Source organism: Haemaphysalis longicornis, unplaced genomic scaffold (genome assembly GCF_048455015.1).
Source record: "Haemaphysalis longicornis isolate Haplotype H1 unplaced genomic scaffold, Haemaphysalis longicornis Haplotype H1 scaffold_5, whole genome shotgun sequence".
In the NCBI taxonomy this organism is placed as follows: Eukaryota; Metazoa; Arthropoda; class Arachnida; order Ixodida; family Ixodidae; genus Haemaphysalis; species Haemaphysalis longicornis.
This window is the reverse complement of record NW_027526385.1, coordinates 29,977,926-29,993,667: the sequence shown is the minus strand read 5'-3', so window position 1 is coordinate 29,993,667 and position 15,742 is coordinate 29,977,926. Positions and strand designations below refer to the sequence as shown.

Below are 15,742 nucleotides of genomic sequence, written 5' to 3'. Positions count from 1 at the left end.
AACTTTGCCTGGAGAAGACCTACCTCATGCTTGTATCACGTTCCCTGCGGTTGAAGCTGGTGGCTTTTTCGCCATGGGTACTAAAATGTTTAATATTTTTACCAGCAGAGGGTTGAGCTTTTGGTTCAGCCGCCCAGCATTACCAGAAAAAATACCAAGAAAAAAATACCGAGCGAACGTGAGCGTGCGCCACGTGTGGAGCGCCCGGCGTCGGCCAGCTCGACTTTTGAGGGCACTCTGCCCAGCGGAAAATGGCATTTACCGGGTGTCGATTCCGACTTCTGTTAAATATCCACGTCTGGTCAAAACATTTCCTCGCCCTCCGTTGCCAGTGTGTTGCGTGGGTGCATAAAGCCCTAACTTCAATGAGAAATGAGAGCTGGAACTTGCTTCTGAGAGACTTTGTGATTCCATCTTTTCTGGATAGGTGGCGCTGGTTGACATGTTCCTCGCCATGGGTGTTGAACCTGACGGGGTGCTTGGACACTCCGTGGGCGAGGTAGGCTGTGGCTACGCGGACGGAGGTCTCTCGGCCGAGCAGGCTGTTCTCTATGCCTACTGGCGAGCCCGCTGTATCCAGCTGGGAGGCGTGCCCAAGGGAGCCATGGCGGCCGTCGGTAAGTACGGAGTAACTCCTGCGGAATTTTTCAAACTGGTTGCAATATTTTAATGTCGGTTGGTAAATCAATGACCACAAAATACAATGTAACCAAGAAATCTTCAAGAGCACGTTCATATTCTAATATTTTTAAGTATACGACTCTGATGCAGACAGTTTTGATAGTCCAATGTTCTCTGGAGAAATGCAGGTAATTTACCAATGCTTTCATGTAGGACTGACTTGGGGGGAAGCGGAGAAGCGCTGCCCTCAAAACGTCTTTCTGGCATGCCACAACGCCGAGGACTCGGTAACCGTGTCCGGCATCGCTGAGGATGTCGGGAACTTTGTGAGTGAGCTCAAGGCCGACAACGTGTTCGTTCGCGAGGTGGACAGCCTGAACGTGGCCTTTCACAGTCCGCACATGCTCCCCATTGGACAAGCCCTCCGGCACGCTCTTCAGAAGGTAAATCATTAAGTAAAGTGGAAGTCTGGGCCTGTTCGTTCATACTGCTCAGGAAACAAACCAGTGAAAACCCGCTACACAAGGGGAGAGACATGGCGCAAGGACAGTTACTGGACTTGAGAGAAAAATCATGTACGGGACGTATTACCCCTCTTTGACGTATTGTACTCTCCAACAAAACATAGCTCTGAAATATTCAAACGAAATATTGTAGCCTTCAATAGCCGACATTCCGGCAATATTTTTTTTCTGGCGTGGAGAAAATTTTATAACGGTGCGTTAGGCGGTCGTCTCGAGAGCGTCCCCTGCCCCCCATTTTTAGGCGTAGGCTTAGGAGACTCAAAACGACCAAGGCCAAAGCTAAAGCCGGAGAGGCCCGCGAATCCTTCGGAGCAGCCGCCCCGCCTGCGCAGTTGGGCGTTTGACATTTAAGGGCGTGGTAATTAGCCCAACTTGTATACGAAATTGCAGTTTTTACTCATTTAATCATGGTCTACCACGGGTTTATTGAGTGGGTCTTCCACCGGATGTAGCTGCGCTCAACAACCAAGCCTGTACCGAACTACTGAGTCTACTGATACCATAAACTGGCCCCTAAACTGCAGATACAAAGTGATTGTCCGTTAATTTAGAACTGAACTGAACGTTTAGACACTGCCAGCATTTTATTTAATTTCGCTTACCCTCCTTCCCTCTACCTTTCTTTCATCGTGACCAGTGGTCCTCCGCTTTCACAAAGGATTCTCTACTACTGCTATAAGCTCAAGTATAACAGATCAAAAGAAAGGGGGCGCAACTTCGATTGTTTATTCGGAAACACTCTCGTGATCTATTACTCAGTTTCATGCCAGAAATGTATTAGGTGGTTGTTTTAAGTGTTTACGCGGCACAAGCAGTAATGGAAACATACTTCCTGCAATTCTAAAGATATCACAAAATCTGCCGCATGAAGAACTGAAGACCTTTTTATGTTTTCAAGGGACCTAATCCATTCTCCTTACATATATGCCCGCACAGGTGACGCCAGAGTCGAAGCCCCGCACTAAACGCTGGATCAGCACGTCGGTGCCAGAGAGCCGCTGGCATGAACCCATCGCCCAGACCTGTTCGCCCGAGTACTTCGCCAACAACCTCATTTCTCCCGTGCGCTTTTGCGAAGCTCTCCAGCACGTGCCCAAGAACGCCATCTTGGTCGAAGTTGCGCCACACTGTCTTCTACAGGTGAGGGCAATTCCCCCAGTACGTAACGCCCATTGCAGCTCTCATTAACCATGACGAGCACGGAGCTGTCATTAAGGGCTACACGAACTGCAAGTCGCAATGGTCACCTGCAAAATAACCGAATGGCAGGGCGTGTTCGTGTTCTCAAGAACGAAACACCTTTTCGTTCAGACAGATATGTGTCATATTTGATTAAAATAAAATATAGACGTCCAGCATAACGAAACCTAATAGACAGCAGAATAGTGTGTTTGCGGCATTTCGAGCAGAATGGTTGCGCAAGCGTAAAAGAACCACAAATGGGGATCACGTCGTCGATCACGAAGTCTGTAAGTGTAACAGTTACACACATACAGCTGTTACACTTGCATGCAGATGCTTGCATGTGTTTCGTGCGAATTTCTTCGTGTGTGTGCACTTCCGGAAGGAAGGATCTATCAAACTGCTTTTGTTGGTTACACGTCCTAGTGCGCACTTTGGTTTCTTATTCGTCAGTTAAACATAAACGCGAAGTATGCAATGACGCGGAGGCACTGCACTAATTACCGATATTTTGCGTGTTACCGCTTCTGGCAATCAAAAATGGAGGAACGACTGTAGAGCTTGACCTTACAAAAAATCTTGCATATACTTCTCAGCAAACTGCGCAGGTAACCGAGTATGAAACAACTCTTTAGACTGAGCGCCCAGGCAAAGTCAGGGTATTCCGGCCAAGACTACCCCTCCATTAGGCGAGTGCCCCAACAAGAGGGTCTAAAGCTCACCTAGTAAAAGTTCAATCAATCAATCAATAAATCAATCAATCAATCAATCAATCAATCAATCAATCAATCAATCAATCAATCAATCAATCAATCAATCACTTCACATGACGTATTTAAAGGGCCTTGAATACAACATGCAAAGTTCGTTCATTACAAATCCTGCTTTAATTTCCCTGATAACAATGCTACCAATCCTATCCCAAACCTCAAAGAAAGAATTGAGTAATAAAACCAAACATATGAAGCAGTCGCCACTCCCGATACAAGTTTCCGGCGATTTCGGTCACAGAATCTTCTTCGTGACATTGGCACAGCCGACCTAAGCTACCAAAAGAAAACTGCCCGGTTGTAGTGGGGCCTCCAGCTTCCAGTTTCGTTTAACCGAATCACCTGAATGCTAACCTGTAGCTAACACATATAAAGATGTTTGAGTGCTAGTCCATCTTACCTCGCTCCTTCCCACATTACGTCACTGTAGCGCAAAATTTGAACATTTTTCAGTATCTCTTGCGCTTTAAGGTTACAAACGTCTATTGTGAGCAGAACAAGGCTGAGTGAGTTATTGATTGATTGTAGGGTTTAACGCGCCGACGCAACGCAGGCGATGAGGCGCGCCGTAGTGGAGGGCTCCGGATTAATTTTGACCACCTGGGGATCTTTATCGTGCGCCGAAATCTCGTACACACGGGCGTTTTTGCTTTTCGCCTCCATCAGAAAAGCGGCCGCCGCGGCCGGGAATCGAACCCGCGACCTTGTGCTCAGCAGCGCAAAGGCTGAGTGAGTTACCAAAGGCTAATTCTTTCAAACTGAGCGATGTATTTTGTCTTCAGAGTCCCTTTAAACAAGGCTTCTATTGCTCCACTATTGTTTCTGCGTCCTTCAGTAGACGAGAACAAAGTCTTCGGGATTACAGAACACTCTAAACTTTTTTTCCTCCCATATACTCCCTAGAGGTTCTTTTTCGCCTGTCCTCTAGTGGTCCTCCTTGTAGGAGTTTTTTTACTACATGGAACAGGGAGGTTTTGTTTACCTCCTCAAAACAGGGCGTTTTTAGGTTATTGAAAGGAGGTATTTAGGGAGTGTTAAGAAATGTCCGGGAGAATTTAAGGAGGTCAAAATGGAGTATTCTTTACTTCCTGAAGGGCGTTTTTAAGTGATGTTTATGGAAATTTTAGGCGGTTGAATAGGAGCCTATTATGGCTCCCTTTGGAAGTACTTATGTTAGTTTAGGGGCGTTTTTAGGAGGTTCCAGGGAAGCATTTACTTCTTTTGAATGGAGTTTGACGAAAGCTTGCGGAGTTTTGTAGGCCTTCCGAAAGGAGGTTTTCAAGGCCACAAGGGAGAATTTCTAGTTCCCTGCGGGAGTACTGATTTCACACGGTTTTTCTCGATTTCAGGTTTATTTCAAACGAACTTTCGCAGACAAGTTTACATGGTACATGGTGTACACAAGGAGGTTCCGAAATAAATACTTATGGCGACCTCATATTGGAAATTACAAATGGTACATTGCTAAATAACACGCCAGTTAGGAATTGAAGACAGCATTACGATGCTAGTTGAACAAACCGTAGAAACAATATTACTACAAGAACTGGAAATACGCGAAAAACAAAGATAGGCACAAACACAACCGCATGGTAAGTGAAATCATTATAGAATAATAGCGAATCGAGAACGCGTCAGTACTTATCAGAACTTATCAGTACGCATCAGCGCTCAGTACACAGTGAAAAAAATGGTTGCAGTGGTTTACAACAACAAAAAAAAATCAGTAGGTGGTGAAATGAGCGAGAGCTGTGTGCTAGTTGAACAAATTGTAGAAACAATAATAATACAAGAACTGCAAATACTTGAAAAATAGATAGGCACAAACACAACCGCATGGTAAGTGAAATCATTATATAATACTAGAGGATCGAGAACGCGTCAGTATTTATCAGAACTTACCAGTACGCATCAGTACTAAGTACACAAAGTGAAGAAAAATTGGTTGCAGTGGTTTACAACAACAAAACAATTTTTCAATTTGTGGTGAAATGAGCGAGAACTGTGCAACAATTTGATATTGAAAGGTAACAAGCATTTTGTAGGTGGTAAAGGCACAAGAGATAAATGATGTAGGAGACAGACTGCAGTGAGATGGCTATGGATAAATGAGTAATATAAAGAACGAAAAATATGCTGCAGAAAATACCAGTGCGTTTTGATAAAGACACAAATGCGCCAAGAAAAGTGACCGAATCTGACGGGTTAATTGCAATGATATAGAACAGAATGGGTGGTATCGCGACAGCTTCTCTAGAGTGAGAACAAAAAGCCATGAAATTCGTGTTTTTCGGATAATTTTTAGTTGATTCATTTCGCACCAGTTGCCAATATTATTTAGATAATTGTTTCAAGTTAAATTAATTCGTTAATACTATTGCTTCACTGAAAGATAGCTGTATTATCAGCATACAGAACGGCCCATCAAATACCTCCTTTTCAGTAAAAAAAGAAAAAAGAAAAAGTCAGAAATATAATACGGAATTCTTTTTGACTACTATCCAATGATTACAGGATTGAAAACAAATATTAGTGAGCGACGTGGATGCGATAAAAGTTAATTAGTTCTAAATCCTTCACACGTGGTTTGGTGCTGGCAAGGTCCAAAAAGGCATGTTCCACAAACGTTAGAGCTCTGTGTGCCTTCTTGGGATATTGAATGCTGAAAACCCGGAACGATGCAAACAGACTACACAGTCCTCCCAGTAAAGATGATGCAGTCAAGACACGCTGGCCATCGATGTGGAGGCTAACTTCCCCGTTCACGGGATGCAGGCAGGGAGTCAGAGGAACATCTGCCTGAAAAAGCAAAAAAGAAAAAAAAATGCCCCACACGTAAAATTCAAAACAGACACTATGGTTAAATGAACTTAATAATTCGGTACAGTAATAAAATTGTAAGGCCAGGTTCCGTGCGAATTCCAGTGCCTAAATTAGGAATGCAAAGGCTTCATAAAACCAAGTGCCAGTACATTAACCGTCGTGGCTTTTGCAGCAATAAAAAAGATATTACTTCCGCACAATGTACTCGAGCACAACTTTAAATGACAGTGAAGATAAAACGCAAGTGTCTGTAGGTTGATAGATTAGTTTTTGTTTTTGACTGAAAAACACTTTGGTATTGCATGATTTTGTTAACTTCTGTTTGTTGCTTTAAGATGCCAGCTTGCATCTATTCAAGTGAGTGGGCACACAGTTAAAGATGCAAACCCTTACACTGCGTCTCCCCTACCATGGTGGCTCACTTACATAGAAAAAGTGCAGCTTTTGCGAGCTGGACGGCTGTTGCAAGCCGTGGCAATACTCACTTCTGCTGGAGGGGCCAACTTGGTTTCCGAATGCAGCCTTGCCTTGTACAGCACACCCTATCCTGCCTTAAGATCTATGAAGTAATTCAACTCGATCATGTATCAGGATCTGCAGAAGAAAATCGTGTCAGCAAATAATGAATTCATGCCGGACAGGCACCCACTGTTTCAGTTATATTTGCAGATACCTCCACCTATTTCCCTCCTGGTGTTACATCCAAAGCTAATTTGTTACGGCTTGTCTCATCAAGTATGGTCATCTGTCATAACACAGCTAGTCGTACAGGAAAGTCCTTCACTGGGTCAGAAAACACTTTCTTTTTTTACAGTAGTAATAAACTAGGCGACTCAGTCATCCGTATTCTGACACCTTAATATTCTTTGCCACCGAGCTGACAAGCATGATTGGTGCATAAGGTCATTTGTAGCCGCAACCGTTACTACAGCCTTGTTAGCTAACGTAAACCTCGTTCATGGCACCAAATTACTTGTGATTGCATGGCAACAAAAAAAAACAGCTGAAATGGAAACGCTATTCTCGCAAACTTACCAACGCTGCAAGCCACACACACCTGCCTTAGTTAATTTACCGTGATTGTAGAAGTTTCCGTCACGCAAAACCACAGTGCACTTTTTGGAGCTGCAAGCTCCGTGTCAAAATCGAGTGTGATGAATCGAGTAATTTTTGTGTATGGTCTTACTATTGATTATGACAAAGTTATTACAAACAAAAGAAGAGTGTGTGCATTGTTCTTCTAAAAAATGATATCCTTTTTTATGCCCGGCAGACTTGTGTCATGCACGGCAAACTCGGTTCTCTTCCATAAGGGCATGAATTTGTGTTTTTATTACGTGGCCTTAGCTGGCGACTGACGGGTCCCGATTGTATACAGACCCCTCATTATCATCCGAAAGGGAATAAAAACATTTAGGTTTCGAACCACGTCGCCGTCGTGGTCCACACTATGTGCATTTAATCGTTCGATAGGCATTTAGCATCTTTTACGCATGTCACCGTTTCCTTAATAGGGTGCGCTGTTAGATGTGAAGAGTCGACTCAAGCGAGCAAACAACCCCACCGAATCTACAGGACGCAGTTTTCGAAGGGGGTGGCCGTCTGATCTGCGGCTTTCGCCGACCAGAGAGCTAAGAATGAGTCAGAGCCTTGAACGAAAACAACACAAAGACTTACATTTGGGCAGGCAAGCCATCAGGAGCGTTAACAAATAGATATTACAAAGTATAGCAGTTAACTAAAAAGAACACGAACAGTTCGATGCATATAAGAGACAGAGTCCCACAATATTCACCGACCGGGCCCGACGATGCACCGCTGTCGCAGGCGATTCGGCTACCTGAGTAACCGTCACGTTGCTTTGAAACGACGCCGCGCGCGACAAACGATTTCATCTCGAATGCCCTGTTACAAACCGGCCTACAAAAGAATGCGAATACATACCCCAAAAGCCACAAACAAGTACAATAAAACGAGTGTGCGCTTTTTTCTTCGCCCGTGCGTGTACGTGCTGTGTGCGGCACGGGTACTTCGCAGTTAACCCTATCCAAACGTTTGACAAACGCATCGACTGATGACAGACCACTTACCAGCGAGCTGTCCGCAGCTGTCGCCGTATCCAAATGCTGATAGCGGCCGTCCCTCGTGTGACAGGTGCACATAAAAACCTTTCCACCAAATGGCACTACTAGTCCTTCTCAAATAAGAAAAAACGATGGCCCAAGGCGAGGCTTGAAGCTCCGGCCGCACCGAGTCACCGGCCGCGCTGCGTTGATAGCACGGAGGTTGTTTACATCCGGGCAGCAAGTCGTGCCGCCAGGGCAAGTTGAGTCGCTGCAGTCGGGTGCGTTGGCGCGCTGGCACGAGAATTTCAATCGTCTATATATGCGCAAGCAAGCGAAGCAGATGAGCATTGCAATTGTTTGCAACGGCGAGAACTGTCTCTTTGTTATCAACAGAGTTTGACAACACGTATCGCCAAAATAAACAGATTGAAACAACACGGCCGCGCTGTCTGCCTGTGATCGCGCTGGCTGAAGCATCTATAGGAGTATACGTACGGTATCGGGTTTGTAGCTGCATGCAACCGTCGCGTCCTGCTTACTCGTTCTAATTAGCATTAGGTCACGGTGTAAGTGCTGATACACGGAAACAACAGAAGACTAACATGGCGACCGCCCGCTTGAGATGATTATGCCAGATGGGGAGTTTATTCTGGACTTGGTAGTCTACAAGGAACCGAACGCCATCTCACAAATGGTGTTAAGTCGTTTAAAATCCTCCCTTTTGCTACAGGGATGGGCAACGGTACTACCATGGAGGTTCGTCCACTTTTTTAGACCATGCCTAGGGAGTACATTTTTTGCTATAAGTACTTTTCAGGGCACATTACTTGGTTAAAACTCCATTTCCGGCTAGTTTGCGTTTACAGTGAAGGATTTGTTTTTATCCGGTCCTTTCGGTCTGAATCACGTTCGTGGAAGCTTATCATAGGAGTAACTAGCCTTGCGTATTTAGGTATACATCTATCGCGTGTTTAGAGACGCTGTGGAGGTTTCAGAAAGTTGTTTCATTTGTTTTGGGCCCTTTTTTGCTGGAGCCAGTAGTGTGGCGTTGCGAAACAGACTAGGATTTCTGAGAATTTTGTACCCTCCGAAGCACGCGCTTCCCCGCGCATAATCCTACATACGTCATTAAAATGCGGGTTTACAGAGGACCTAGGGAAGCATTCCATGCTTATTTGACGGTGTTCTGGAAGTCGTCTAGAAATAATCTAATAAACTCGCTAGACCAAATCATGTGAGTCGTTACCACAGGACACTGTCGCCCTTCCTCGGTATCTGCGCGTTGTTTGCAGGCCATCTTGCGCCGTGCCCTGGGTCCCAGTGCAACATGCCTGGGTGCCATGAAGCGCCACGGCGACAACCCTGCCATCTTTCTGAACACTCTGGGCACACTACACACTCTGGGCGTTCAGCTCGATCTGAGTCCCCTCTACCCGCCGGTGCCATGGCCTGTGCCGCGTGGGACGCCCAGCATAGCACACCTCGTCAGCTGGGATCACACCCAGAGCTGGCCAGTCGTCAAATGGGATGACTTCTCCACCACTGCAAAGGTGAAATTCGACCTTTGTTTGTATGTATGTATGTATGTATGTATGTATGTATGTATGTATGTATGTATGTATGTATGTATGTATGTATGTATGTATGTATGTATGTATGTATGTATGTATGTATGTGTGTGTACGTATGCACATATGACCCGCCGCGGTGGCTCAGTGGCTAAGGCGTTGCGCTGCTGAGCACGAAATCGCGGTTGGATTCCCGGCCGCGGCGTTCTAATGGAGGCGAAAAGCAAAAACGCCGTGTTTTCGGCATTTCGGCGCACATTAAAGATCCCCAGGTGGTCAAAATTAATCCGGAGCCCTCCACTACGGCGCGCCTCATCGCCTGCGTTGCGTCGGCGCGTTAAACCCTGCCAACAATCAACGTATGTACTTATGTATGTATGTATGTATGTATGTATGTATGTATGTATGTATGTATGTATGTATGTATGTATGTATGTATGTATATTTGCTAACCCACAGGCGGCTGTTCTGAAGTGAGACACCGGCCAGCCACTTAATAGGGGCTGCGACCTCCCTCAGATATTTTGTCCGAAAATATGAAGCTGATAATATAATCACAAAGGATTAATGGGGCAACTCCTATACACTGAACTAGGACCGATAGAACAGGATAGCAGCCGTTGGTAATGTATAAGAATTACGTACTGAAATAGTCGTAAATGGCGGCACTGATGCAGAATAAACATTATCGAAAGATCCCCTGGTATATCCTTAATGTGAATGCATGAGCACTTATTCCCTCTCTCTCAGGAATATAAGGCTTCCATCGATGCTCACCCCTTGCTTTGGCGCCTGAAGAGGACAAAACGATGTGTCCCGTAAACCCCTAGAACCCCGTGTCAGTTGCAGTTCAGGTATACCTTTAGCAGCGGCATTGGCTGCTTTCCCCTCGTTTTGATGTCCGCCAGTGCCGGTATTTTGTTGACACCATTTCGATTCCATGCAGTTTTATCCTACTCGGTCAAGCACCCGCGTGGCACTCTATTTTACTGTGCTCCAAACGGAGCACAGTACACATACCACAGCAATGCCTCTTGGAAGTTTCACTAGAATGATACACCGTTCAGGAACTCAGTAAAATTATGTACGAAACGTAATGTTCCGCGTAAAGCAAAGTCTCCTCATCAATACGAACAGTGCAGAAATAGGTTTCAGAGTGTGCTACAGTTTTCTGTGTGTGTCGGCGTCAAAATTTGCCGTCCAGTAAACAACCTTTCGTACCATTCACTTTGATGAAAATTAGTACAACTATCGCACCACGTGGTATTGCACACAATGCAACCTCCCGCTTTCAAAAATAACAGTGCGAAACTACACCAAAGATTTCACAAATAGCAGCGCACAAAACACAGGAAGCCGGACAGGACGACAATTAATGCGATGACAAGGACAACAAAATCTACTCAACGACTTCTGATTGATTACTAGGTACCAAAACTTTGTTACCTGCAGAGCTCTAGTCGAGGAATGTATGTAACAAAACTAAGTGGCAAATAGTGGCCTCTCCATGCCTCACGACTTGTGGGCGTGCTTTCATATGACTAAATCACTAACACAGTGAGCCCACAAAGTGTTGAATATTTGCTCTGCAGTAACTATAAATTTGTTACAATTACCTCGCATCCGCAGATGTCCGAGGACATCGTAGAAGTCGACCTGGAAGCCAGCGACGAATACGCCTACTTGTCCGGCCACAAGGTAGACGGTCGCGTACTGTTTCCTGATACTGGCTATATGCTGCTAGCCTGGAAATCGCTGGCAAAACGCTGCGGGAAGCCCTTCGACCAGGTACCCGTGGTCTTCGAGAACGTGGCTATACACCGGGCTACCGTGCTACCTTTGAGCGGTAAGCTGTTATTCGAAACGCTTATTCGCTGTTCATGACACCTCTCTCGATTCTGCAGCAGCTAGCAATCTTCTACGTGACAATTCGCATAGAGCATGTGAGATGTTCCCCCCCCCCCTAATGACCGCCAACAAAAGTCTTGCTTGACACCTTAGACCCTTTCTGGAGTTTTGCAAACTCATCAAAACACCACTGCTGCTCATTTTCTTAATTCTGGTGGCTGGCAACCATCAAAAACCGTGAAGAAACATCGACTCTAATATTTGCAGTTAAAATGATGCCGGGTCTCGAAACTGCATACACGCAGGTTCCGTACGTTTCCTTGTCAACATCCTCGGCGCCTCGGGAGACTTCGAAGTATGCCAATCCGGTATTTTGGTGGCGAGCGGCCGCATACGCCCTCTCGGGGAATGCGACAAGCTCTACGACATGAAGCCGCTGTGCGCCGCTATTGACCAAACGTCCGCATTTGAGCTAAACGCCGAGGACATCTACAAGGAGTTTAGGCTGCGTGGCTACGATTACTCCGGACCCTTCCAGGCAATTCTCGGGGCTGACGTCGAGAGTAAGTTCGCTGGCTTGCATTCTCGACCCTTTTCCTTTGCAAAATTACTTGCTCGCTGAATTTCAAATTCCGCAGGGCACAGTGCGACATTCGCTCATTTACATTTCTTGGCAACGAAGGATGCAAAGCCACGCCAACAAATTAGACAGTGGCATTATACATGCTGCTATCCTGCCGCTTATTTCAGCTTCATTTTAGTTAAAATATGAGCTAATTATATATCCCCCAGCGCAAAATTGACAGCCGAACAGTTTATGGGGATTTAGGTTGTTTCCCTGAAACAGTTATGATGGCCTTTTCCTTCCCTAGATGTAAAAACACGTTTTAACAGCGAAGCTTTTTAGCAATTCGTTGGTTCGGGCGTTTCGCAAAACTCTGTATAACAGTACAAAGAAAAGAAATCACCGGCACGATTCGAACCTGTATCTGATAGAACAACGGAGTTAAAGTCAGTCGTCTTACCACCTCGGATACAAGCGTGAGTTCGTACCCGATAGTCCAACGGTTTACTCACTCGGCTGTGACTGCGGGGAGAGGAATCGCACCACCTGCTCGACATAAAACAAGTGATAGGGTACACTTTGCACCTACGGGCGCCTAGTTTGGAATGGAGTGGAATACTGATCCACATAAACCAACAACTGCACATGGATCATGTAAACACTTCACCTTCTCAAAAAACAATACACCCGTGTCTCGCAAGAGGACAATGACAAATCTGAAAATGAATGTACCACACAAACAAAAAGCGTAGTTGTGAGTTTCGCTGTGTATATATCTCCACGCCCCCCCAAAAGTCTGACATTGAGAAGTTCATGTACAGTCACTTTGGTTGGGTTAGCCGCCATAACATTGCTCTTGTGATAATCGCTGTAGACATTACTAAAACAGACATCGAACGGTTCGCTCGATTTCTGCTCGGAGAGTTTGGTTCAAAGTGTCGCACATATCCAAATCACCCGACTACTTATGACCGTCGTATAGAGATTTACTTTGCCCAAGGGTCTACCAAAGGTTGTAAGGTTGTTGTAAAGCCTTAAAAGAAACAAACTGTATATGATAGTAATCACAAAGATAATGTAACTACAGTTACCAGATGGTGAAAATAAATAGGTGTACCGTTCTTTAGCGCTCTGGGATACCCCGCTGTTTATCTTGCCATTAACTTGAACAAGTGGAATGGCCCTTCATTTTTTGTGATTTTGTTTTTTTTAGACCGACTAGGCACGCTCAAGTGGGAAAACAGCTGGCTGAACTTCATGGATGGCATGATTCAATTCCGTATCCTCGCCCACACACGTCGGGCTCTAAGATCACTTGTCAGGATTCAATCATGCCACGTAGAACCACAGATTCACGCTCAGATACTGGAGAAGCTCGGGGGCACGGGTGAGTATCTCTCTTCTGTTCCTACTTCCTACTGTCAGTTAAACACCCGGTAATAAAACGAAATTTTATGTGTCAATGAACTATGTTTTACTGCAAGCTTTATTTCACGCTGTAAATATGGAATGCAGCTAGCAGTGAAACATAGGTGCTAGAGTAATGGCCGGGTGTCAAAAAGAAGGTCCTCTTCAAACCTACTTCTCGGAGCGGCGCTGGCTGCCGCCCCCAAGTGTAGGAAACGATTACATACACATAAATACATAACAGGACACAAACACAGCCTCCCTGGCAGCGTAGTTGGTATGGAGCCTGACCGGTATTTCGAAGGTCGTGGGCTCGGGTCCCCGGGGAGCATGATTTTCTCCACTTTCTTTCATTTAAAAATAAACGTACTTTCAGCATTCTTCTTAATTGTGACCTACTCAACACACAAAGGTGGGCACAAAAATGTTTCCCATTGAGGCGTGCGTTAGAATAACGACGTACCGCTCAATTCCATCTATTATCTTTTTTCTGTGTTCAACTTTTCCAGGTGTCAATATCAGCTACGAAAGCTGCCTCGGAAGACTGCGCGCCGGAGGCGTCACAATGCGAGGCGTCGAGTGCGCCATTGCGCCACGACTACCCGTGCAACAAACTCCTGTCCTCGAAAGGTGCCAATTTGTTCCCTACATCGACAACCAACGTACCGCACAAAAGCGGGAAGCCAAGGTGCAGGAATACGTCCAGGTGTGCAGCCGCGTCGCCCGCTACGTGCTGGAGTCATGCGGCAAGAACAAGTCCCAAATTTCGGACGTCATGAATGGCTTCTCCGAAGCATCCGAGCAGGTGCTCGAACGTTACATTGAGAGCCCTGCCAAAAACAACGGACTCCTCCGGGTCCTCACGTCCATCCAAAATCAGGCCCCACGTTCAACTTCATCAGTGTTAGACTCTGTGAAATCAGCTATTGTAGCCCACAAAGCCGACCTTGACAGGGACTTACTTAACACTGCCCTCTTCGAGGAAGATCCCTTGAAGCATCTGCTAGACGTAGTTGTAGAGAACACCAGCATAAAGAAGATCCGAGTCCTGGAGCTCGATTTTGAAGGAGGTAACACGCTGCTGGCTCCTTGGATAACTCGCTTATTGTCTCTTTCGAATGCCATGCTCAAGATTGAGTACACAGTGGCGCAGCCCTCTTCTGACAGCCTCTTGCAGAAGGAACTTCCTGAAAGTGCTAAGGTAGTCAGCTGGGATTCGAACGCTTTCTCCGGAGTGGAAATGTCTGAGTGCGACTTGATAGTCACTTGTGGAAAAACTGAGTCTTCGTTTAGCCTCGACATCCTTGCGGAAACGTTGTCATCGAAGTGCAAGAAACAGGCGTTTATACTTCTTGCAGCGCGTACCAGCCTTACTCCGCCCGAAGTGGTCCTGTCGACCATAGGCGAGCTGCCACTCCGAGTTTATAGCCGTGAGGCAGCAGAGTCGGCATTCCAAACTCACGGCTTCTCTCTGGTCGGACTCAAGTCCAACAGTGTCTCAATGCTGTTGTTGTTCCGCAAGTGTTTAGACGTCGTCGACGCAACGAAGCAACAGGTGATCAGAGTGAACAGCGCTCAGTTCGACTGGGTCGAGTCACTCAAGCGGAAGGCCTTCGAGTACGAAAGCAGGCCGTTCGGAAAAAACATTTGGCTTCTCGCTGACGATGTTCACATCAGTGGCGTCGTGGGTCTCACCAACTGTCTGCGACATGAGGCTGTTGGAAGACGTGTCAGGTATGCTTCTGATTGCAGTACCGATTTCCTCTCCAAAGAACAGCTTAATGCAGAGTACCAGTGATGCCTCAACCAGAATTTTCCTCAATCATTTGAAAAAGTGCAACCCTGCTTTGAAGCGCCCGTGGTGATTAAAAATGGTGGCACCTTTCATACGAGAAACAGAAAAACCACGTTTAACTTCACTTAGTTGCATGCTTCAAAAATTCTCGACGAAAAATAATCTTGTTTTGGAATTCAGGAAGCTAAACTTTGTGTGTACAAATTTGTGGGACATACATTGTCTTTTCAGTACACTGCTCTAAGCGTTAACGCAAGAACTTTTCAGACAGTTGCGTATTTCTTTCTTGTTCGTCATTCTCGTACTATTATATATTTGTTCTTACCTCCCAGTGTGTTATTCTTTGGAGTTCAGTCAGGGTGTTTTTGTCTGGTTTAAGAAAACAAGGTTTGTGAGGGTCAGCCCACTCTGCTGGGACGTTTTCCTCTTTCTACTTCCCTATACCAGTGAAATTCTAGTTTACTTTTAGCTATACATTGCCATGAGCCATATGTTTTTTGTTTGAAGATATAAAAGTTCTCGCAGTGATGAAGCTGGTCATACGATTTGCAGATGTCCTCAATTGCTACGCCC

General features: G+C 45.7%; 1 protein-coding gene across 1 annotated transcript in view; it reads left to right on the top strand.

The window, feature by feature from the left end:
- Positions 1-15,742, top strand: part of LOC144138011 (fatty acid synthase-like) — a 46,830-nt gene that overhangs the window by 11,788 nt on the left and 19,300 nt on the right. The window contains exons 8-15 of the mRNA XM_077670047.1: positions 428-617; positions 835-1,064; positions 2,082-2,285; positions 9,279-9,536; positions 11,184-11,400; positions 11,708-11,965; positions 13,181-13,354; positions 13,884-15,108. Of these exons, the coding sequence (XP_077526173.1) occupies positions 428-617; positions 835-1,064; positions 2,082-2,285; positions 9,279-9,536; positions 11,184-11,400; positions 11,708-11,965; positions 13,181-13,354; positions 13,884-15,108 (2,756 nt within the window). The remainder of the gene's footprint in view (positions 1-427; positions 618-834; positions 1,065-2,081; positions 2,286-9,278; positions 9,537-11,183; positions 11,401-11,707; positions 11,966-13,180; positions 13,355-13,883; positions 15,109-15,742) is intronic.